The 25,469-nt window shown below is 50.6% G+C and overlaps 1 protein-coding gene across 2 annotated transcripts; it reads right to left on the reverse strand.

The window, feature by feature from the left end:
• Positions 1 to 4,325: 4,325 nt before the first annotated feature.
• Positions 4,326 to 17,826, reverse strand: LSG1 (large 60S subunit nuclear export GTPase 1). Of its 2 annotated transcripts, XM_026097542.2 has the most exons (14): positions 17,673 to 17,826; positions 17,446 to 17,563; positions 17,025 to 17,145; positions 16,335 to 16,421; positions 15,345 to 15,431; positions 13,158 to 13,218; positions 12,196 to 12,372; positions 10,689 to 11,111; positions 10,284 to 10,385; positions 9,293 to 9,436; positions 8,852 to 8,975; positions 8,072 to 8,151; positions 7,249 to 7,422; positions 4,326 to 5,913 (listed from the first exon to the last, which is right to left on the reverse strand). In XM_026097542.2, exons 1-14 carry the CDS (start codon positions 17,751 to 17,753, stop codon positions 5,734 to 5,736), a joined length of 1,959 nt encoding a protein of 652 aa, XP_025953327.2. In that variant the 5' UTR covers positions 17,754 to 17,826; the 3' UTR covers positions 4,326 to 5,733. The 2 variants fall into 2 exon arrangements, with proteins under 2 accessions (XP_025953327.2, XP_064372886.1); XM_064516816.1 differs by lacking the exon at positions 9,293 to 9,436 and having other exon boundaries at positions 8,852 to 8,966.
• Between the last annotated feature and the right edge of the window lie 7,643 nt (positions 17,827 to 25,469).

The following is a 25,469-nucleotide window of genomic DNA, read 5'->3' on the forward strand; positions in this document are numbered from 1 at the left end:
GGTTTGCTCCCAACAGCAAACACCGTGCCAGGCCCTGGGGATGGGGGGCTGGCGAGCCCTGCCCTGACCATCTCCAGGCAAGGCTGGGCAGCCCCGCGCAGCCTGTCAGGGCGCCCAGTGCTGGGAGGCAGAGGCAGCACGGGGGGACTGCGCAGGGCGCAAAGGCAGGCAAACACTTACTGCTCTGGACAGCGAGGGGATCCTGGCCGTGAAGGTGACGAGGGCAGAGAGCAGCCCTAGGACAAAGCCCAGCACCTCCTTGTTGTCCTGAGGGGACGAAGAAGAAAAACTGGAGCATCCCAAAGCTGGGAATGCCTCCCATCACAGCCCCCCCGGAGAAGGGCCTGGAGAGAGCCCACTGCGCACTGCCAGCACGGCTCCCAGGTGCCAGTGCCCTGGGACCGGAGAGCAGTCCCATCCCCCAAGCCCCCCCGAGTCCTGGGAGAGCCTCCAGCTCCAGGCCCCTGTGACAAACCCGGGACGTCACCTCCTCAGTCTGAGCTTCCCCGTTGCAATTTGGATGATTGAGAACAGAGGTGACGTGGCCTGCGGGACCCTGCTTTCCCCAGCCCTCGCCTCCCAGCGGCGCAGGGAGCTGGGCTGAGGACATGATCAGGGTGACACCTGGAGAACCAGAAACGGCCTCCAGGACCTGCCCCAGGGACATAAAATACCAGAAAGCCGAGAAAACAACCTAGGCAGAGCAAAGGGAGACACGGTGCGGAGATACTACAGGAAAAAAAATCCGAACAAACCAAATCCACCAGTGCTGAGACCCTGGCTGAGCCCCCGGCCCATCCTCTCTCAGGCCGGGGCTGTGTCCCCCGGCTCTCGGGAGCGCGCGAGGGACACGCAGCAGGGTGCGGGTTACCTGTAGGACCACGCCGAGCAGCCTCCGCTGCGCTCCGCGGAAACCCTCCCAGGAGGAACCGGGGCTCATCGCTGTCACGAGCCCCCCAGCGCCCAGCGCCAGCGGCAGGGCCAGGACGAGCAGGCTGTCCCGCACCCGCCTCCTCCACCTGTGGGGCAGACCTGCGGGGGACACGGGGCGCTCGCAGCAGGAGCCTGCTGGGAATCGTCACCCCGAGGTGGCAGCTGGGGACGTGTCCCGGGCGCCCCAGCACTGCACGACGCCTTCCTCAGAAACGAGCTCTGCCCAGGGCTCCCCACGCACAAGCCGGTTACACCCTAGACACATGCCAGGCCACGGAGCTGGGGCTTGCTGGGCTCCTGCTTGGCTCTCGGCGCGGATGCGAGCCGTCCCCACCTGCAGCGGCCCTGCACCGTGGCAGGACACGCATCTCTGCTGCAGCGTCTGGGCAGGGAAAGGGGAGGGGAAGCACACCATGGTACAGTCTCACTGTTTTCGCAGCAGGAGCAGTCACGGCCCTGCTCGCTACTCCTCACTTTAGTCCGTGCCCTATGCAAGCATGGTTTTTCAGCCCTTCTAAAGGACAGCGGCTCCAGCTCTCCTCGTTCCCAGGCTCCTGCCCTGGATTGCCCATCAGCTGCGCACACAAACGATGGCACATCCAGCCTCCCCGGGAAAACAGGTTATTCCCCAGGGCCCTGCTCTAGTCCGCTGCCATCAGGATCAGGCTGAGCAACCTGCAGAGCACAAACCTGCTGTCTCCTGTGGTTCGGACGGGCAAATAGGAAAGAGGGCCAGCAGAAAGCAGACAATGTCGGCAGCAGCCAAGTACGCACCTGTGAGGATCTGGGGAGACACATGAAGATTCAGGGCACAAACAACCAAACCTCCCTGAGATGCAAAACACCACACCAGCAGCTCAGGGCACCTCGGCAGCCCTGCCTGCCTGCGTTTGCCATGCCCTGGGGCACAGATACCTGCCAGTCTTGCCCAAAGTTGCTTGGCTGCCCCGGGAACTGGCACTTGCCAAGGTCCCACCCTGGGAACCCAGCTCTCTCTGGGCTTCCCAGGCACAGCCCAGCCCTGCAGCCTCCCCGCACACACTGGCACCTGCTGGGGGAATGGAGGCTGAAGACAGCAGTAAGACCCTACCCGTGCCTCTCCGCTTTGGGGTGCCTCTGTGTCCTACTGGAGCTCTAGACCATGGTAGCTCAGGACCCTCCAAATGTGCCAGCAAAGACCAAATCTCCAAGACCAGGCGCTGAGCCAGGCAGCAGGCAAAGCACAGCTTGGAGACATCTACTCTGCCAATGCACCTTGGCACAGGCCTGCCAAAATCCTCCCTGAGGTTCTTCCCCCCCCCCCCCCCCCACAGGCCCCATGGGACAGGCCATAGGGCAGTTTCCCAACCCTATTGCAGCGGTGCCCTTGCCCACCTGGATGCTGAGCTGGCTGGTGAGCAGCGCCCCGACCGCATGGCACACGTGGCCCAAGAAGCTGTGCAGGATGCAGAGGATGGACCGCTCCGGCCGGCCCTGCCCTGGACACTCGCAGAACAGCCTAGGACACAGGGACGAGCTGCTCCAGCCATGCTTAAGCACTGCGGCACTGGGGACTGCCCTGGCCCCCAGCCCCCCTGCTGCCACCCCAGCCCCAGCCCCAGCCCGTTACAGCGAGCAGGCAGCGATCCAGCACAGCGCAGCCAGCATCCAGAGCCCCCAGGACACGCAGCTCGGCTCCCCAGCCAGGCAAGCTGCCGGCCAGCCCGCGTGAGCCGCGCCAGCAGCGCCGCTCTGCCCTGCAGCCGGTGACCCCTGCATGGCCAGCTCCGAACGTCCCTACGTCCCGGTAGTGCCTGTGCAGGGAGCGCCGCAGAAGCTGGCCGGCACCGTCCCGCAGGTATAGCGCCGAGCGCGCCGCCCTTCGCCCGGGGTACAGCACCAAGCGCCACCCGCGCCTGGAGGTACGGCACCGAGCATCGCCAGGAGCAGACCCCCATTGCAGGGCTGCAGGACCGTGGTGCAATCCCCCACACGGGGGCAGCACCCTGGCACAACCCCCATGGCACCTCACCAAACCCGGCAGGAGTTTGGCAGCCTGGGGGACCAGGTATTCTACTTTGGGGATCAAACAGCCATTGAAATATTAGCATTTTTCCTATGTTCTCCATCTCTGGCCCAAGCTTCAAACCAAATTCCCAAACTGGCTCCCAGCTTCTGCTGCAGATATCAGTGCAACAAGTAATGTTAGCCAGGAAAATAAATTGCTGGCATTAAAGGCAAAGCCCCCAGAAAGGAGAGACATACCCCTAGAGAGTGCTGAAAGCACTGCAAATCCCTGAGAACAGACTGGAGCTGGTTATAGCCAGCACGTTCCCTCTACGTGCACAAGGCACTTTAAGAAAACAGCACTCAAAAATGGAAACGTGACTTCTACAGCAGGCAGCGACAGGAGCAGAGGCCCATTCAGCAGGTGGCTGCAGCGGAGCACAACACCGCCTTTGTGCAGCCCAGTGACAATAGAGTAGTCCCCGCATTGCCTCACGCTTGGCAGCTGCTCCTAGAAACTATGTTGAGCTGTCAACACAGCTGGCTGGGCATTCCCCAGCAAAGGCAGGGCAGCTGCAGCTCAGCAACAGACCAAACTACCCCAGGAAAGCATTAACTTCACCATCTCCCTTGCCTACTTACCTAGTTTGCCCACTGCTCAACAGCAGCATAAAATATTAACGAGGCTTTGGGTCCAGAACTCTTCTTTATGATCCTCCTTCTACTGAGGCAAGAGTCTTCTAGCACAAGTAGTAATTCACATGTAACAGAGCTGAGCAAACAGTATTTGCTCAGTGATATTTACACTAGCCTCCATTCAGACACGCAAACACCCCAAGTGGTTTGGCAGGTCTTGTGGCCAAAGGTTTCTGTAAGCAACAAGCACAATCATCCAAAGCAGCAGGCCCTGGGGATTCCAGTTATTCACAAAAAGATTTGAGAAGGGACTACACCAGGACACAGACTGTCCAGCAAGAAGCTCACGGAGATTTAACTCTATCCAGCTGGGAGGAACCGATTGAGAATGCAAAAGAAGAAAATTCAGTTATGTGCAACATCAATTAAGAATTCAAAATGCTTTGAAAGGAGGGAAACAAAAGAAATATTAAAATAACTTCAACAAAGGATACCCCAATAAACTTAAATTTGACAGGTAAGATCCCAACAAGGGCAAGACTAAAAGAGAGGGGCATCTCTAACTAAACAGGTCCCTAAAGTAATATTAGGGTTAAAAGCACAAACCATCGCTATGAGGAGGAGGGTGGGGAAGTCTGATAAGAGACTGATTTGGTCAAACCACAATCTTTTCAGGAAACAAAGGCAAAAATCCTCTTCTCCAAGAGACCTAGTCCCTTCCAAGAATCCAGTTTCCTTTAGGGGACAGTAACATGAAATGCCATTGACCATTTTAGTTCAATAAAATTATGCTTTAGTTTTACAGCTGGCAGGGAAATACCTTCCCTCCAATGTTGTAATTAAGAACTTCAGAGGAGGGATTCAACAGGAAACTGAAGCCAAGGTGAGAGCTCTGCTGTCGGGGGACCCTTCACATACACAGTGCAGTGAAACTGGTAGTACAGGGCAAGCAGACAAAGGGTCACAAAGCCAAAAAAAAGCCTGTCAGCATGCCCTAAGCCTGCTGTGGCTCCATTTAGTAGCTGCCTTGGTATCTCCTGCAAAGTACAGAAGTAATTAAAAAAAAAAAAAAAATACAGAAAAAAGAGACAGAACACTGCCTTGTATCAGAGATGAGTGCCTGCATCTGTTACTTTGCTTCACCACCTAAAAGCAAAGTACAAATCAACCTTGCAAGCCTTTCCAATACTATCATTACTCCTTATGCTGGGCTGGGGATGAACAGCACTGACCAAGTACACAAACATTTTCTCAGCATGGCAGCCATGGAGTAAATCTCACTTAAACCTGTAAGACTGTGCATCCCCCAAGTCAGTACAGTCTTTTTAGTGTCCAATAGTGATGCACATGTAAAAAGGTGGCATTATGACACTTCTGTGATTAGATCAGTGTGTAAGAGTTCAGTGAGACAGAACACAACCGCATATAGGAACTCAAATGTTTCAGGACAAATTAGCACCAGGTTTTCTGCCAGTCGCACAGGGCTAGTGTTTTAAGATACCAACAGGAAGTCACACAGAAAAACAACTGATACCAGCTCAGTGTGAAGGACATAAAAGCAGCACTTCCATTGCACTAGCAGTGTCACATCATGGTTCACAGTGCCGTGCTCTGCCTTAGGCTGAGAGACAGGATGTGGTTTCAGTATGGGATTTCAGAGTAGGATTGGTAGAGCAGAGGGAAGAGGGCAATAAAGATCCTTTTACTTCAATTTTCAACATACTAAAGTGTTCTGTCAAGTCAACAAGGTTTAAAAAAACGAGACTAGTGATAGTGTCTCAAAATGTAATAAGTGTCACTCATTAAGATTCAACTATTTAAACATTTTAGTCAGTTTTACAGGGCTTTGTTTGATCTCAGCAGCTATAAAATACATCCTTTATAGAAGAAAAAATATTCCGACGTGCCATCTTCTCTCTTCTCCCACTGAAAGGGCTTTTCAGCAACAGTCAACTGCCTGGGCTGGCTGACCTCCAGAAGACTCGAATGGCCAGGTCTCTTTTCTTCTCAAATGGGATGAGCTCCAAGTATCAGAGCCTGTTCTCAATCCCCTGCCTGGGCCAATCCATGGCACAGAGTTCAGATGAACTAGTGATGCCCACTTATTCTTCTTCCTCAATTCATGCACGCAAGACAGTGCAGTCCCTGACCTGGGAAGACCAGATAACAGCACCACAGCTAGGCCTCCAGGTGCTTAGTGATCCTGCGAACTTTCTCCTTCTTGTTCCTGTTTCCATGTTTTTTCCAGGGTTTTCCTACAGCATTCTCAGAATTGGGTGCAGTCACAGACACAAGGCCACTGCCAGGCCGGTACCCCATTGTAGCCCGGACACCTTTCATCAGAGCACGAACATTCTCCTGGAAGAGGAGACAGTCATCAACAACTAATGAAAAGACATTCAATCACAAGGAACAAATATGCTAATAAAACCAGACACAGGCAAGCTCAAACCCTACAAGACCTGTTCAGGCCCTAGCTCCAGAGCTGTAGGAAAGGTCATGCTGTGCAGTTGAGTCAAAGTCTGCCAGTACTTTCTAGCTCTCTCTGCAGCCATGCCCCACTGCACCAGGTCCTCAATGTTCACCTCTGCAAGCAGAGGCGGAACATATACAAGACACTGACTTTCAACAGACATTAGCTACAGCTCTAGGATTGAGTCTCAGAGTCTCTGCTTTGCCCATAACAAATTGTCTTTGCAAATAAATCTGGCGTCTGTGAAAGCCAGGGATGAAAATAACTTGCTCAAGTCTGGAGCGTGGGTGGTACTGTAGGGGCTCACGGCCAACCATGCTGGTGCTCTGTGCAGCCAGAGGAAGAGTCTGGTAATCCCAAAAATTCTTTTCAGATCATAGTTTTCTGAAACAGCCCATTGCTTGTGAAAAGGGCCTGAATTCTTGGTTCCTAAATGCATGACTATCTTTATCCGTGCTGAAACAAATACTGTTCATGTCCAGCTAATCCAGCAAAACAGATCACACTAGCAGTGACCCATCTTCTTCATTGTTAAACACTGTTTTGAACTTTGTCATTTATGCAAACTTAATCAGTTATGGATTTGACATTTTGCTCCAAGCCATTAATAAAGATTTTCAGTAATATAGGGGCAAAAATGGGGCCCTCTGGGACGTTATGAGAAGCTTACAAGAGAAATTCTCAGTTTGCACTGCATTTTGAAATTTTTCAATTGGGTTTTAAATCAGTTTATGTTCTATTCTTTCCATCTGATTTCAGTTTCTGAATCAAAACACTTATGGTGTACTAAATCAATTGTCTTAGAGAAGCTTATTATGCCAGCTTCTCAAAAAAGGAAAGTTAGTTTGAAGGACCTGCTACTCCAAAACCACATTCCTTGCTGGTTGCTATATCACACCACCCTCCTTGATTTTCTGTCTTCCCAGTCATTCTTCTGTTTTGTCCAAGATTGATGTTAGGCCCATAATGACAAGGGTCACCCTGCTGACCTTCTAAAATCAACTATGCACACCTCCTTAGCCATTTTTCAGTCACCTAGCACTTTCCCAGTGATTTTAGAGATAATAAAAAGAACAGAGCTCTTGGGTAGAAATTATGTGCAGATCCCATAGGATCTAACAACATTAACTCAACCTAGCACCCTTTCCCCAAAGTTGTTTTTCCCAATGACAAGCCAGTGCTGCCATAACAGCTCCCGAAGAAATTCCCCCATAATTTACCTGGTGGAAAAATGTTTTATCTACCACATTTTCGATTTGTTTTGCTTTGGTATTCTTCTCAGGCTTCACCTTTTCGCTGGCCTGCACAGTTACGCTCTCTGGGCATCTTTCTTGCTGGTGCTGAAAATCATTTGGATCAACACCAGGAGGTGGATGGCAATATAACAGCTTCCCCTATGAAAGCAATGGGATACAGTTATTACCACCACAAAAAACTCAGAGAAAGACCCAGAGAATAAAGATCAATTCCAAAGCTAAGAGGGGCCCCGAAGTCCAGAGGCTCACATTGGTGGATAACTGTCAGTACACCTGGGTTCTGTTCCCAGTCAGATCACTGGCTCCAGTTCTAAGTTAAAGCACCCTCTATTCTGCCTGAGAGCACTGTTTCACTTCATCCAGCTGCAAAACAAGTACATTACAAAACTCTCAGGAGTGCTGAAGAATAACAACAAGTTGCTGAAAGGTGCTGCAGAAGCATGCAGGGTTAGAGCACTCAGGGTGGAACTGCAGTCCTTAATCAAATACTGACCCAGCTAGTCAAAATGGGTTAATTTGAGACATGTGCTGCCTGTTTTAGAGAGGAAATAATTTATTTAGCTGGTACTTCCTTTTAGCACAATTCATATAATTTCTTAAGAGTAATCAGCAGCAGACATCCCATTTGTTTTTTTAAACTTTAAAAATAGCCCAACCTAAAGAATATTTTAACATACTGCAATCTTATCAAAGAAACATAATTCACTATTTTGCTCCTTCATGCTCTAGAGGAACCTTCAATTCACCTCCTATCAGGAAAGGAAACCCAAACATAGGAAGAACTTACATTGACATAATCTTTTAACACATATCGAGCTGATCTTGGCTGGTCTGGCTGTCCATGAGCTGTCATAAAGCCTCTCATACCTGGAAGTCAAATCCAAAAGCACATTTTGTGTCAGCACAGCAAGAGAATCAACACATACTTCTCTACTGCCCAAATACACATTTGTATACCTTCTCACACAACCTCCTTCAGAAAGAGGCTTGTAGTAGGGGGAAGCACGGAAGAAAAGGAAACACTGCTAACTCTGGGCAGACTGTAGAAGCATCCTAGCCCAGAAGGAATGATGAGATCTAACATCTCCATACTTCCACAAACCCATCGGCTTTTTAGTTTTTAAGGCCAGAAAGGATTAATTGCATCACAGAATAAAAATTCAGAAGACAAACGGAGCACGAGACAAGGGACAAACCTTCTCTGCATTCTTCCAGGTCTAATTCAAGGTACAGTTAACAGGAGGTATCTAAAAGGATGCGAGTGCCACAGAACCACGGGTAGCTTCAAGAATAGGGCATCACACCACATAGACAGGCAGGGCTTTTCACTAACATTCTGATCACCATCACTACATCTGTCACATGAAACCGGAAAAGCACCACCATAACACATAAATGAGATCAGCTGTTAATACCTTTCCCTCAGTAATTAGCCCCTAAGTCCTAATGGGGAAGTTCAACACATGACAAACCTGAGTCAGGCTTGACACAAAAAAAGTTCTCCTAAGTCTGTGTTCAGGAGCCATTCATATTTTAAGGAATAGGTTTGAAAGGGATCAGCACTCACATCCATGTGCCGTTAGCAGTTCTTCAGCTGTTGGCTTTCGATCTGGATCCTCATCTTCCCTGGGTCTTATGATATTTATTCCATAGGTTGCTTCCAAAATGTTTCGTGGGATATGCTGGCAAACATAAGCTAGTGAAGGAAACCAACTGGTGATTTTCTGCTACACAAGTAATCTTGACCTAACAACTCCAAAAGCACGTGCTAAGAGTGACTTTTGAATTTTGTCACCAAACAGAAAAAAAGATGCAAATCTGATAATGGGATAAACTCGGAAAGAGGTGGAGTAAGACCAACACAGCAGGCCTGTTTTAACCAGTGTGCATTCCCACTGCCTTGAACACATTAGCACACATGCTTGTATAGCAGAGCTGGAACATGCTACGTTGCATATTCCATACCCAACACTATCAGACACCCTCACAAATCCCATGCAAAGGATATTAGAGAAATGGGTGGGACATGGTCCCTCATCTGGTCTATAGGCAGAATTCCAGAACAAATCATCTCTGCCTTGGTAGAGATGAAAGATGGCATCACCAGACCAGGGCAATCACAGAGGCACAGGCCAGGCTCCACATACAGGGTCTACACAATAAATAATAGGCGAGTTCACCACAGCAAGTCAGTGTCCATGGAGAAAAAAGGAACAGAAGATCAAATGTGTAGATGAAACAAAGGTGCAGATGAGAATAAGCAGAAACTTTACCAACACAGACATCCACCCTGCTTGCCCCAACCAGTGAATTAAGGAAATCTTGTGTGGAAGACAGCAAAACTTCCGAGGTTCATAAATAGGGTGTCCGGATGGGGGCAGCAAGAGCTTCAGCTGTTTAGTCTGATGGGCCACAGCCTGTCTATCAGAAGAATAAACACTCCAGAAACCTTATTTGCATTGGACCTTTTGAAAAGGGTGAGAGACTGCACAAGTAAAAATGCCCCAATGCTCATAACAGCACTGGACTTGCCATCTCAAAACTAACAGTTTGATCAGTATGACAACAGCAGCAACAATAACCCTGAACTTGTTCAGAGCACCAACTGTGGACAAGGAGGATAGTTTGAAATCTTGACCTTTAGCTTTTCAGAGGAGCACTCAGTTTTCCAATGTTCTCTCCTCAAGAGCAGTGTTGAAAAGGAAGCCCAAACTACTTAACTGAAAACAAGACACAGAAAACATTTCCCATTGCAAAACACCTCTCATGAGCCACTTTCAAACTGCAGCAACAGTTTGAAAGCAAGAATTCAAGTTTCAAATGATTTACGCCAAGTCCAGCCCTCTCCTACCCAACTCCACCAGGCAGAGTTTAGGTTGGCAGAGTTCTCAGCAAGTCCACATGGTAGCAACTAGCTCATAATTAAGTTCTCTTCTACTAAGAAATGGAGAGGAGAAAAGAAAAGAAACGAAAACCAAAAACCTCTTTGTTAGCAATACCTGAAAGTGCTTTGTACGGCCTGGTGTAGCAGACACTGACACCTTCTTATTTCCAAGGATTGTGTTGATAGTTGAACTTTTGCCAACATTGGGGTAACCCACCTATATGACAGAGTAGAACAGTAACAATGATATTAGACAAGGGTATGCCAGAAGACTTGCAGAGCTCTGACACAAAAGTATTTTATTAAAGTACTAACCAATCAAGTCAAGCAGTGCTGGAATACTGAGTTCCAACAACCTGCAGAATTAATCCATGCACAAAATCCTCAGTGATTTGTATTCGATAGTTTTTTTATCCTTACAAAAAAAAATGGGCTACAAGATGAATGTTTCCAATGGAAGGCATATGGAATTAAAGCTCCTATAAAGCCAGTCCCATTTTAAGCACAAGCTCCAACTCACCAGCCCAACGTTTACTTCCCCAGCCTTCACCCTTGGTCCATTGTGCATGGTTTTGAATATCTCCAGCAGTTCATTTCTTTGTACTAGATGACTGAAGTTCCTGATGTTCCTGTTCTGCTCTTGCACTATGCACTGCACTGCAGCACCATCAGTTCTGTTTTCCATACTTTTTGGGGCAGTAGTATTTACTTTGCCCCCACCTTCATCTTCAGAACAGGTTTGCCAGGCATCCTCTTCATCATCTTCACAGTCTTCATATTCATCACTACTGTCATCATCACTGACCAGAACTCCATTATCAGTTTGGAAAGCATTGTCTGTGCATGCGCCTTCTGCACTATCTTGTGTTATGTCATCTTCTTGACTGGAGCTTTCATACTCAGAATCACCTGGGTCCTCTGTTACATCTTCTGTGTCTAGTCCCTGTGAGAACAGTATTTCACAGATGAAATTCAAAGACAACACTAGCTTCCATTATTAGCTTCATGGTGAAGTTGTTAGAAGTCTTCTCCAGAAGCACAACTGTGAATGTGCGCACACACAGAGCAACATTATAAACAGCAGCAATAGAGCTCATCAATTTTTTTTTAAATTATCAACTGTTCTTAGTAATAGGAATGAAAGAAAAACAAAGTTCAAAACAAAAATATTTTGTTTCAGGTCAAAATATGTCATTAAAACTCTTCCAAGTTGTCTTGCTTTCAGACCCACTCTTTACATTTTTTCCCTGCAAATAGTTCACACTTAAAAAGACCTCTTCATGACAATATTTTGACTTTTCCCCCTAAAAAAACAACAGAACCAACACTTTCAGTCTTGTTTTTAAAAATCAGTCTGTAAAAATATTTTATCCAAGAATTGTGAGCCAGCTGTACAGACTAGGTATGTCTGGATAGAGATAGGGGATATTCCGTAACTGAATAGTGATGGCTCTAACAAATGAAACCACTAAAACCTGAAACTGGCATTTATTAATAAACATGTAACTTGAGGCAGTAGCACAGTTTGTTCCACTAGGCAAAGAGAGTTTCTCATAGTTACTTTAGGTTCTCTAAGAAATGCCACCCCTCCCTGGGAAAGAAAAACCCTGTGCAAGATACATGTTCCCTAGAGCATCCCCCTTGGAAAAGATTCCAATTCATTAAACAAGAGGTAGAATTTGCCAACAGATCTGCAAGGGCTGTTTCTGTAGCTATTCAGCAATAGCTCCAAGTTTACATTCTAGTTCAATATTATTATCATTTCCTTAGCCTTGAAAGAGAAGTTGCAAGCACTATGAACAGTGACTGAAGGGTGTATCACTTTATTCACCATTTTACTCTCCTCACTTTTGTTTCTGAATCTATTAAAATGCTGTTTTACAGCTGCATAGGTCCCCAGAGTAATCCCTAAGAAAAGGGCTGTGCCTTTCTTAGAAAGGAACACAATTACATCACGAGCATAATTGCAAAGCAAGTTATCAGAGGCAGTCAGTACATGCCCAGCTTGAACCGGTCATCTACAGTACCTTAGCTTCTCCTGCTAGCCGTTTGCACTCTGCCAAGGCTGACCAGAACACCACCTTAACACCTTCTGTCTCAAAGAAACGTGCCCAAGCAGCCCGCTGCTCTTCACTCAGCAAATCTGCTTTGTTTATCAGGATCATGTTCTCCTTGTCACTGCTGACTTCTTTAACGTAATTTTCCTGAAGAAAAAAAGAGAAGGATTAGTTAGTACTCTGGTTTGGGCTCCTCCCCACGTGATATTAAAGCAGCAAGGCAAGTTAACCTCATTGATCTACATATGAGTGCAGCTAAGCTTGCTGCTTGCTGGGCTACATGGATCGGGTGTTCAGCAGACAGCTACAAGCACAGATTGGAGCATGCATCTACCATAACACAGGTCATGTCTGGCCATGTGCACAAACACATTCTCCGCTTAGATCTATGTCAAGATATTAACCAGGACCTCACAGCAGAAAGTCTAAAGATTAACTATTTGAGCAAACTTCTAGTTCATTGATGCAGTGTTTTATAGTCTATATTACAAGGCTGCCGCTTCAATAATTCTTGACGTTTCTCCTTCAGAACAGTAATAATCATCTACTTTTATTCCATTATGTTGTTAAACAGAACACTGCCTCTAAGTGTGGATACTTCAAGAGGGTAATGAGAAGCAAAGCTAGATGAAATAAAAGACTGGTATCCTGCTATGACTGAAGCTTCCTCAAAACAGGAAAGAGGACAAAAAAGTCAGTTTTTCTGCAAAACTTCCTCCAAACCCACTATATTTTGCGTGAGGCATCAAAAAGCTTTGAAAAAAAATAAATTTGATGATGCTGGAACACTTGCATAAATAAGGCATCCAGTTAGGCAAAAGAGCAGGACAGCTTCAAGCTATTATGTGGGTTAAACACATTGTAACAAAAATTACACACATGAACTATCAGAAATAAAATGAAGGTAACATTCAAGAAGGTGGTTTACCTACCAGATCTTGGCATCTAAACAGGAGGGGGTTTCTAGCATCTACTATCTGAACTACAATATCACTGCAAAAATAAAAGAAAGTCTCGTTAAGTACTCTTTCTCGCACAGTCACAAAGGTGGCAAAAAGGCACAGCGTATCATTTGCTTTTAGGTTTGTCATGAATTTTAATTGCTTAACTGTTTTAACTGTCAACTGTATTATCCTGCTAAGTACCTTTACTGAATTAACAAAGCATCTCAGTGCCCCACATGCCCCAACAGAGCCATGCTTATCCCACAAGTCAGTATTGTTGTACAATATTTCAGCTAGTCTCGCTTGGCTAATTCTCCTTTAAGGCAGGCACAGGAAAAGCAAGTGTGCGAGTTTCACCATCTGTTCTTTAGAAATATTCAGCGGGTAAGAACCAGAGTATTGGTTTTCTATCACTTAGCATGTTACTGAAAGCTGTAACAATGCAACTTTATTTCAGTCTATTCTCATACCGAAACTGCCACCCAATGGCTAAAGAGAGGAAGAAGAGATGGTTTTCCCTACACACTAAGGTGTTCCAGAACACTGTTGTCCCCTTTGCACGGAGGAAGATGTACAAAATCCCCCAAAAATGACCTGCAGATACTAAGCTTTTCTTGACTGGCATCTTCAAAATTTTGTTTGTGCTCTTCTTGTCACTAAAAATATAGAACTGCAAAAAACTAGTTTCAGATTTCAATAGAACAGTTGTTTCCCCATGCAAACGAGGCCTCGCAAGCATGCTTTTAGGAACCATCTTCCCAAATCAAGGCACCAGCGTGCCATCATATAGATGAGCAAGACTCATCCCTTCTACATGCAAATTAAATGCACTGGCTTCAGGTACCAGAGGCATCCATAGAGTCCTTTCTCTTTTCAAAAAGAGGGGAGAAAAGAATTAACCATATACTCTTCCACTAGAACTTCTCAGGGTGGATAACTTAAAATACTGGTTGTCACAAGCTGATTCTATTTGTTTGACAGGGATTTCTGTTGACTCAGAACAGCTTCAGAACAACACGGGCAGACTGTAAGAATTTTAAGCCTCAAGAGGCAGATAGCTGCACATAAATATCAATAAAACCCCCAAGGGAATCGTTTAATAGGCCACAAGGGTTCAAGGAGATACTGAACAGTTACAGAGATTTGAAGATCAATATGATAGAAAACTAACACCATGGTACTGGGATGAGATAAAGAGAAATGACAATCACACTGTTGGGAACTAGCCTGAAACAAACACAAGAAAAGGCTGATAATTGATCAAATCTAACTAGCAAGGTAAGGGACTGGACGACTTTCCTGTTCTGTTCCGAGACTGCATCCTCACCTTACCAAAAATAAAGAGCTGCAATAAGAGCAGGAAGGTGTTAATAACATGTCCCAGTCATACAATACACTCCATATCACGATACACAGCAGGGGATGCTCCTCACCCAGCTTTCGTCCAGCCAAAACCCCAGTAGCACCAGTGAGACCATACAAAGACACATCTGTGAAAGGATCAGCTCATCATGATCTCACTGGTGAAGTATTTTTCAATTTTAACAAAAATCAGAAGAGATGATCTCAAACTTAATTACTAGTGAAATGAAATGCCTCAGTTAAATTAAAGTAGCAGATAGCACTCCTATTGTATTACAGCTCTGTACAGCAAACAAAGCTATTTCTGTGATATGACAGGCTGTTGTCTTTTGTACGCTCCTGCAATCTCTCTGCACGGCAAGCAGCCAAGGATCAAGAGGCTCTTTCTTTCCAAATGTTACTCAGTTGTTCTCTCTTGTCTCTTGCCCTCAAATGTCAGGGTATGATTGTGCGGTTGAGAGAGGGGCAAGTGTTAATGTTGGCAAAAGACATTCTCAAAGGCGCCTCCCACACGGAGTTACTGGAGGAGGCCAGAGCTGCAGCTGCTGAAGAGTCGGCAGAGATTCACACAGCGACCTATGAGCAGAACTGCAGCGCTGAGAGCCAGAACTGCACTACCATTTGCTGCTCTTTCCAACAGCATATTTTGATCACTTCAAAACAGAATCACTTCAGTGCTGATAATGAAACATTAATAACTGTACTTTATTTTTCCTGTGCTTGGACACTTCATGTTTGATTCAAAGGCTTTGGTTCGATTCAAGAAAAAACATTGAACAGTAACTTTCAAAAGCAGACAGTGATACCCATTACCTTCTTTCAATGACTCTCCAAAGTTGACGCCAAAATTCTAAGTTTCGTTCAAATGGGGTTAGAATTAAATTTTTTTCTTCCTCAAGGCTATGGAAAAATAGAGAAAAGATACCATATTCAGGCCATGTCAGGCAGTAATCACACCAGTTCTTCCTTAGATCCAGAAGGCTTTCCTTCCAGAGGAAGCTGTCAAAATCAGACTCTAACGCTTGATACCATTTCTGCTGGTTTTATAAACAAATCACATGTCCAGGTAAAACAGCCAGTGTCACTGGTGCAATAGTAACATAATGGCTCCTTACCATACCAATGGAGAAATGATAAATGATGGAAAGGGCAAAAGCTCATCAACGGACTACTTGTGATATTTCAGAGACACAATACTGAACCACATCAGAAGAGATATCCCAAATGCTAGCAGTTATTATTCAGTCAGGATCCACCTGGTAAAAAGGAAATATTTGGGAAACACTAGTTGAAATGGCTCTAAACAAGCTTTGACCCACTGTTACCAGAGCCAGAGCGCTCAGGGCCAGCTTGGGTTCACTCTGTATGTGCAGGTAAAGCCTCCCAGGCCAGCAGAGGCAGTGTGGGACCAGCACGAGCCACCAGCACCAAACTCTAGAAATTCAGAGCAGCACTGTTACTCTTTGAACACACATTTAGGGGACATCACACCCCACCCTGAACATGAGGTCATCACAGCGGCAATGCTGAATGCACTGTCTTTAACAACTTAGATGACACAATTTAGAAAAGGAGAAGTAAACATGTACAGGTAGGTACTACAAGAATTTTGACTGTGAACACTGCAAGAACTTGTACACACAGCAAAACAATGTGGCTGGGATGCCCAGACTTTCAGAAAAAGTACAGGGAGCAGCTGACAAGATTATCCTTATAGCTCCAGTAAGCATAAATACAACCGCCTGCTCCTTTCGTCTACAAATCCCACTGGCTACTCACCACAGACACAAGCAGCATACTCACTGGGCAAGCTGTCGTCTCCACTCCAGAAAGCTGTCTCTCTCGGCTTGCTTCAGGTCCTCCACACGCGTTGTCCTATCCCAGTGTGGCCTGTAGCAATCGCATTTTAGAGGAAGTGGTCAGAAGTTCTAGTGCAGTTATACCAATAGCATCACTGCAATAAGCACCCAAAAAGAACACGTGCAATAAACATTTCAGCTACACTGAGAGGGTTGTAGTTACATGCGCATGCACCTGTTTTCAGCAGCTTTAAGTATCCCTAGTTTCCCTGTTCCCTCTGAACTCCGCTATCTAAAACGATATGATGCTATTCCATACACAAAAGAGCTCACAAAGCTGGTTTCCCCAGCTAACATCTGCAGGGCATTTAAGACAAGGAATTCACCTCTCTGCCCACCAAGCACAGAGCTGCGGGAAGGCCTGCCAGATGGGGACAGCCTGGGGCACAGAGGCGGCAGCTCCAGCAGTGCCTCCACACTATCAGTGCAGAGGGGCTGGCAACGCCTGCAGAGCCAGCAGGCGCCTGTGGCTGTAGGTCTGCCATGCAGACCCGGTAGCTGCTTCCCCAAAAATAGGGTTTGGGGAGCAAAGGACAGTCCCCCAGGTCACAGCCACCAAAGGGCTGAGCTTGCTCGGCACAGCCAGGCTGAATCCAGCCCCACTCCTGGTGCACACAGGAGGAACAGGACTTGCCTCCGAGGGATGCGCAGGAACTGCTGGTTCTCCTCCTGCAGCTGTCGGACATGCTGGGCCTCTTGGGCCGTGAGGAGGCCGGTGCGGGTCTGGGCGGACACGAACTGGATGTTCAGTCGCTCTGTGGGGAGGACGAGAGAGACCAGAAGCAGTCACCCGCAGAGCCTGCTGTCCTCGTCCCTGCCCCGCTGCTCCCATCATCAACTCCCAGCTGCTGTCACCGCCCCGGCCCTGCCGACAGCCACTGCTGCCCCGGGACCCCCAGCCCCTGCCCGCCCCATCGCAGCCCCACACCCATCCCAGCCCCTCTCCCTGGCCCCGGGTCCTCTCTGCTGCCAGAACCGGTCCTGGCCGGCAGCCGCAGGTCTCCACCCCCCGTCCCGGTCCCTGGACCCCCCCTCCCGCTCCCAGCCCCGCTCACCGGCCACGAAGCGGGTGCCCGCCAGCTCAGCCGTGGCCAGGAACTCCTCCAGTGGGCTCTGCTCGGCCGCCGACCGCCGCTCCGCGCCGCGCTCGCCGCCCACCTCGCTAGCGTGCAGCTGCAGGACGACACGCCGCCGTGAGGCCAGGCCAGGCCAGGCCAGGCCGGGCCGGGCCTCCCCCGAGCCCCCCGCCGCCGCGAGGCTAGGCCGCCCCAGACCCCCTTACCCATGAGGCGGCGCCACGGCGCTCCAGGCCGCGCTGCCGCAGCAGGCAGCGGCCCAGCCCCGCGCCCCTCTTCTTGCCCATGCGGCCCGCCGCCTCCGCCGCCGGGACCGGAACAGGAAGGGCGGGACCTCCCCCCCCCCCCGGTCGCTTCCTCGGGACGGCGGCGCGGCGGGACGGCGCTAAACCCTCCGCCACCCCGCGCGGGCCGCGGAACAAGGTTCCGGGCAGCGCCGTTTCGGGGCCGCCCTGCCCTGCCCGGCCCGCCGCGGGGGGGCGCTGCGGCCCGGCCCGGCCTCGCCGCCCGCCTGGCCTGGCCTGGCCTGGCCTTGCACGGCCCCGGCTGCCCTCGGGTCTGCCCTCTGTCCGTCTGCCCTGCACACAGCTCTGCCCCTCCGCCTGATGTAGCGCCGACACGCTCCCCCGCCGCGCCGGCCACGCACGCCAGCGGCCAGGCTGACGGCGGAGCCCGGCTGCGGCCGCCGGCGCAGGGGGAGCCGGTGCATTTCCCAACGGAGGCTGCCGGCCCTCGTGTGTTGTCCAGCGCTGCCACCGGGGTCTGGGTCCCTGGGCATCACCAACAGCAGATGGTGGACGTGAAGAACAACAGGGACAACAACTCTGTGAGCCAAACTAGAGCTATGACTTAAAGCTCTTCTCTGCCGTGTGAAACACAAAGCAAGACCAAGCTACTGATCCACCTTCGTCCAAGGCTCCATTCAAGAAGCCAAATACAATGATCTCCCTGTTCCTGGGCCAGTAACAAAGAGAGATTCAGGGATGCAGATGTGCAAAGTGCTTTGAGAGACAGCTGCCAACACCCAGCCTTCACATATCTTCAGGACAGAGGATACTGCCTGTCCAGCCAGGGAATCATCAAATGGGTTCAGATAGCAGCCGTTGCAACAGGCCCAGGTCAAAATGGAGGAGAAGGGTAAATTAATAAACAACTCAACTTGTTCTTTTGAGGCAAACTGGTTTATGAACCATTTCTCCTTTATGGGTGTTGGATTAAAGCCAGACATGTCTTACTATAACTTTGTAATGTGTATTAGTTGTAATCGGAGAGTAATCTAGCTAACCCCCTGAATATACAGGCACTGCCTACATTCAGAGGCAAAGCTGTTTCTTAACTGTGGTTGCTCATCTTCAAAAGCATGCCCACATGTAAAATCTGGTGGGTAGAAATGATCTTTTCTCATGCTTAACACACACGATGCCGCCCTATGATAAACATTTGTTATAAAGATGCAGCACTTCCTTTATTCTCCTTTCCAGAGTCGGCAACTGTATGGCATAACTTTCCCAGAGCATGTCTGAATCCCTGGCATGCTCATCCAAGCTCTCCCATCATACATGACCTGCCCTGGTCTCTCCTCTTCTTCCAAAAGGCAAATGAGAAAGATGAAAGGGAAATCAGTGTTTGCATTTTCATTTACGAGAGGTGCTTCAATCGAAGGATGGTGGGCTGCAGACAGCACACAGTGATTTAATAGATTCATTTTTAATCAAGTCATGGCTTTAATAAAGCCATTTCAGGTCTTTATGCAGGCACAGAGGCAACAATATAAGCACTTATTATCATATTTCTTTAATAATTCAGTTAAAAATTACCTTCCTTCTACACTGCATAATCATCAACCAGAACAGCCAGACAGCCCAGCCTTTCCCCACCGGTTGGGTCTGGCAGCACTTCTAACCCGGCACCAAGGCGCGCGTGATGCCGTTCCCAGGCTGGGCAAGGAGACGGGTAACTTTTTAATCCTTTCCGCACAGCCCTGGCACTGCAGCTCCTTGATGAACAACCCTGCCATTAATGCAGAGCGGCCGAGCCCAGGCTGCGCAGTGCCGTCGGCCTCGGATAGCACCGGCGGCTGCCCGCTTCTCTGACAGATGCCCGTGGGATGGGGGCAGCACGTGGCCGGTGATGTTAGAACATGGGACACTGATCAAGCTGTCTATGGCCTCCGAGCGTTTCCACGGGGCCAGCGTCCTCACCCAGGGTCGTCACCTTTTGCAAACGTGTGGCAAGCACCAGGCCTGCCCGGCGAGCTGCCTGTTGAAGAGACAGGCTGAGCTGGAGCCATGGGAAAATGAGATGGTAAAGGGTGTTTGGTTAGAACAAGGCTCATGGTTTACCTACGGCCTGCCCAGGGATGGTTTGCAACACTCTGTGCATCCTGGGGTCTGGGTATGGTAAATGGAAAAGTGAAGATCTATGAATTTTGATTGGGATTTTTTTCCCCATGCATTGTTAATTTGTGACAATTCCTCGTTTCCAGTCCTAAGTGCTCCAGGACTGGTCACTGTGGATATTATCTACTGTCTTTGTGGGAGCTCTGAAGAAATGCCCAAATTGCCCTCATTCTTGCAACAGATATATTTCTAGGAGCTTCATAAACCCTAAGGAATTATTTTTGTTTGCTGATGCCAGCAACACAGTGCGTCAGCAAGGATTACTTTGAGCAGAACAATGCTGAAGCTGATATAGATTAGGTGATCTGAGTGATAGAGACATCTGAGCCTCGGTTAGATTCTTAATTGCCTATTCTTAATTGCAACATCTCTCATCCCACTCATATTAGTCTGTCGCGCCTACCTGAGCAAGAAATGTTTCTTCTGGTTTTACCCAAACTCAACAATCCGCTTCTCCTAGAATGTATTCATGTGTGGATTTATCACACAGTGTGAAAATGGGCACTGAAGAAGAGATACTGTCTCAAGAGTCATACAGAGGCGGCCAGGGTACATGTGTGCGCATGTCAAGAGCTTAGCTGGCGAGAGCGCGGAGGAGAGAGGTATGTGGCCGATAAATTCAATGAACTTGTTGATTTGCAGACAGCTCCCGCGTGAAGCAGCAGTTACTCCATGGTCCAAAGTGAATGCAGGTTTTGCTACTGGGCCTTATTTTCATGACTCTAAGAAAGCCTTCAGCAGCCTTCAGACCTGTGCTTGGGCTGGAGCACAGCACTGTCCCAGGATAAAAAACACCGCCTGTGTATCACCAGCACTTCTCACAGCTCCTTTGAACTACATTAATTGAGTGCCAAGTACTGCCGGCTTTTTGCAAGGTGGCCATAGTGTGTGGGATTTTTCTTGCAAACACCATTGTATAGATGAAGTAAAAGTCTGCTCTCCTTCTAGTGTGGTGAAATCATCTTCTTATGTCAAAGAGACTGGCTCTCTTCCCAACTTCTTTTGCCTTGGAGCAAAACCACTGCTCCAGTTTCTGATGCAAATCCTGAGAATTATTTAGTAGCAGCAGCTCATTTTCAAAAGCCAGTGACACCGGTGCATTTTTGCCTAAAGGAAACATTGTTCTTTCTGGACAACTTTTCCTCCATTTTCCTCTAAGGCAGCACTGGGAGATCTCAGGACTGTGTCTCTAAAATATTCATGTGATGGCTATTCATTATTCATGCAGTTTTACAAGGCTTGATTCAGCAGTATTACCAGCCTGATCCTGACGAGCAGATATGCTAAGACCCCCGCTGGAAGCACTCCTCTAAAGGAACCTGAGAACAATTTTGCTCTGTGGAAAATGCCAACCTTTTCAGCTGCAGATGGAAGTGTGTCATGAGCATAAGAAAAGGTGGACTTGAAGAGTTTGTCTCAGCCAGGAGGGCTGCTGCCAGGCTTGTGGACACCATATTCCTGACAGGGTGTGGAGAGCAGCTGGAGCAGGGCTGGCGAGAGAGGGGACACTCGGAAAGGCCATTCCTGCAAGTGGCCTGGGATTGATGGGGAAAGGGGGAATGTGTCATGTCCTGTGCCTCCTCCTCCCCGTCCCCTGGTGGGGACACACAGTGGCGGTCCCTCCTCCAGAGACACCTTCCGTCCCCATAAAGCTGGGAGCTTTGAGGGTAGCTCAGTCCTGGCAGCCTGGAGGCTGGCTGTGCTCTCAGGCAGAAGTGGCTTCGGGGTTTTGCTGGAGTGGTTCTGTGCCCAGGACATGGGAATCACTCCCGGGCCTCACAGAGCCCACGGGGTCTTTCAGAGAAGGGCTCGCTTCTGCCTCGGAGTAGCCGGCACCTCTGGTGAGCCTCTACAGCAGGGCACTGGGAGGAGGCCGGGCTTCCACCCTGCCAGAGCCCCCAAGCAAGTTTTTTAGACTCCGCTTTTCTACCAACCGTATGAAGATAAAATCACCTTCCTGCCTGGCAGGGCGGAGGGGAAGGTTGGTTAGAGAGAATTGCATGTGTCTTTCGAGATGCAAAGTGCCAGGCGGGAGGCTGGTGGGGACTTCTCCAGCGCCCACTGCTCCCGCACACGGGCGGCCGCGCCACATCCCTGCCTCCCTCCTTGCCCACCAGCCCCGCCGCCCACACTGTCTGCCGCTCCACGAGGCTGGAGGGCCGCAGGGCCGGACGTTGCGGCACTGCACCAGCCGGCACAGGGCCATACGGCAGGAGGTGCCGCCTTGGTGCTGCCTTTGTACCCTTGCACATGGGCTGCTGAGCAGCACCCGGCCGCAGGGTGCCTGGCCCGGCCCCGCTTGCCCGCCGTGGGGGCGCAGCTGGGGCTCGGCACCCCCGGCCTCCAGCAGCCCTTCTAATTTTAGCTGCGGGCGCAGGAAGCGCCGCCGCTGCCTGTGCAGGAAGCAGGGTGTACCCGCCCTCAGCGGCTGAAAAACACCCGTGGAGGAGGTGTGCCACCGACCGCCGCCACCCCAGCTGGCCAAGCCGAGCAGCGCAGCCCTGGCCCCCCCGGGCCGCCCCAGCGGTGGGACCTGGGGCGCCCGAGCCGGGGCTGCTGCGGCACCTCATGGTGCAGAGAAGCAGGAGGGCCGCCCGGGGCTGCGTGAGGCACCTATTAATTGGGGACCCTCTTGCTTGAGAGCACAAGTGGTTCGCGTGGCCTTGTTGCCCGGCTGACTCATTCTGTGCTGCCGCTGAGCACCTAGCAGTAGGAAGCAACCTGCCGCCAGTGCCGGTGAGGGCTGGATCACAACCAGGGGCTCAGAGATGCTCGGCACCCTCCGTGCCCCGCGGCGACTGCCCGAGGGTGCTGGGCACCAGTCAGACTTTCTGCTCTGTGGGAAATCCTGACATTTCAACATCTCCTCTGGCCGGATTCAGAACAGAGTTGAAACTTCATCATTTATCACAGTATGGAGGCTCTAAGACACTTTGTTTTGGAAATACTGAAATGCCTGTTTGAAATGTTTCACTTTGACTGTCTCGCTTCAACTGCTGCAGCAAGATGGGATCCATTGCCATCTGAGAAAAGAAAGCCTCAGTGTTTTCATACGCTGATGAAATCAATCCATTCCCATGAATTATTTTGGTCTTGCCATATCAGCGTTTCCCAAGAGCATACTGCTCAGGCAGAAATAGCGCCTTTTCCCCTCCACTCCCCCCATCCATGGAGACCGGCCTGAGCTCCGTTTCCAGTGGCGGGGCACGAAGGGCATCCTAGGAGCAGGGCTGCTCCGCGCAGGAGCCCTGCCAAGCCCGGCTGGTGCAGCTGTGGCCTCCAGCGTAAGACGGGGCAGCAGGGAAGGAGGAGGAGGAGGGTGGAGCGGGGCGAGAAGTGGGGAGCTGTGCCAAGGGCCAAGCGTAACACTAGCTGCGTGGCTGGCGTGCGGGGTAGGCTGGGCTAGTAGGGAGAGATGGTATCTCACCGACTTTCCCATGCCTTGCACGAGCTCTGCAGGCTGGCGCATGGAGGCAGGTGATATTCACAGCTGCTAGTGTGTTACATGCCGGGAGAGCAGGCGGCTTTGCTGCCCCGGGCTGCAGGGCCAGGCAGCTCGTGCTGCCTGCCCAGCATGGGCCTTGCGCTCACGGGGGGGCCGGCAGCCCGCCCCCGCCCCGCAGGGCAGCCCCCGCCTCGCCGCGTCCCAGCTTCCCGATGGGCATGCACTGTGGCACCCAGCGTCACGGAAATGTCCCCGCGGTTAGGCCTCCTGGACTTCACAAGGACACCCAGCACCACCAAACTGGGAGCTGAAACATGGCTCCTCAGCCCAGCTCTGCACTATGAACGTTCAGCATTCTGTTTGGGAATCGTTGTCACAGGCCACTAACATTTGCAAAGCGCTCTTCCATCGCAGGAGCGTTAGCAATCCCGCCGTGCTCAGAAATGAAGCAGCCACTGGAAATAATTCAGGCGTGACCGGCTCCCGCCCCGGGTGGTTCAGCAGGGTGCCACACGGGGAGACAGCGGCTCTCTGCTGAATGTGGCCAGTGCCACACCGTGTGCAAGGATGTCACACGTCACCCTAAGCCCCTGGACCTCTGCACACAGAAGTGTCTTCGGTTTTCACCTTGCGGACATCAGAACAAAAAGGAAAAGCAATTCTGGAGACAAAGTGAATTAGCAGGATAAAGCAATCTCTTTAGCTCCCTGGTGTGCAGCAGGATTATCCCGCAGGCTCACGGGATAATCCTGCAGTCTGTAACACCTGGGGGCTGCAGTCTGGCACATAGCCCCTCCTGCCACTGCACTGGCAGAGCTCGGCGGGAAGGTCCGGATGGGGGCAGCGCCTCCGGTCTGGCGCCGGTCCCGCTCAGCCGGGCGGACACGGCGAGGGGCGCGGAGCGAGGGCAGCCTGCTGCTGGGCATCATGAGCAGGGGCACATGTGAGACCCGCTCTTGCCCTCCTACGGACTCGTGGTGCAACTCTGTGCAAGCAGCACAGGGCCCAGCTCAGCAAGGGGCTGAGCCCTCTGATCTCAGCCCAAAGGAGCATTTCAGTGGTGCCAGGCTTTAAGCCAATGACTAGTCTGGCCAGTTTACCCAGGACTGTGCAAGTGCTCGAGTGCTCTTCAGGCCAGGGCTCTTAAAGCTCTCCTGTTTCAGTTTTCCCGCCGAGAAATGAAGGGTTAATGCGTTCACTCCGCAGGGACGACAGCAGCCTTTCTGCTGCTCCAAAAGTGCTTTGCTAGAACCACCAAAGACAGGAAATGCAATGTGTTACAGATACACACCCATTATCGGCCTCCGAAAGCGATACATGCTATATCATGTGTGTCCCGGCAAGAGCTGCTGCAGAAGCTCTGGTTCAATCTCAAGGGACCACATTTGAAAACCTTCCCTCCAATAAGCAGTTGTTTTTGAATTGTAAGCAAATAGTCGAATGCCTTGAATAACCTGACACGGGTCACTGTGGTTACTTGCAGTTCCAGAGCAATCTGCTAGATGGCACGATGCAATAATAATAATATCGATGATAATAATACGTGGATTTGTTTTAACTGATCTGGACTCTATGGATGATTTGCGGAATAGTTTAAACATATAAGTGTGTGCTCTACTGCATCGGTAAATATCGCTCCCCTTCTGTAGTTCATTTGTTTAAATAACGATGAGGTGCTGCTTGCTGCCGCTCGGGGGGTTTTCGCTCTGCCGGAGGATGTGATAGACCGTCTGAGCAGCCGCAGCCGCTGCAGAGCGAGACGGGCCGGCCCTGCGGAGCTCTCGCGGGGTGGGCGACCGCCCCCGCGCAGCGAGCCCCGCACGGCAGGCAGAGCGCGGCGAGGCTCCCGCGGCCCCGGCCCCGCGTCCCCCGCCAGGGCGACGCCGCGGGGCGGGCCGGGGGCGGCGGCGGCGAGGCCGGGGCCGCCCCGCCGGGGCCGGCCCGCCCCCAGCCCGCCCTCCCGCGCGGGGCCGGAGCCGGGGCGCCGCGGCGGGCGGCGCAGAGCGGCGGCGGCGGGCGGCGAGCAGCGCGCCGGCGGCTCCGCGGGCCGCGGGCACCGGGCGGCGGCGGCGGCGGCCGCTCCGCCCTCGGCGCGCGCGGGGCCTCCCCTCTGCGCGCCCGCGGAGGGTCGGCGCCCGCCTATATCTACGGCTGGGGCG

This window comes from Dromaius novaehollandiae, chromosome 9 (genome assembly GCF_036370855.1).
Source record: "Dromaius novaehollandiae isolate bDroNov1 chromosome 9, bDroNov1.hap1, whole genome shotgun sequence".
In the NCBI taxonomy this organism is placed as follows: Eukaryota; Metazoa; Chordata; class Aves; order Casuariiformes; family Dromaiidae; genus Dromaius; species Dromaius novaehollandiae.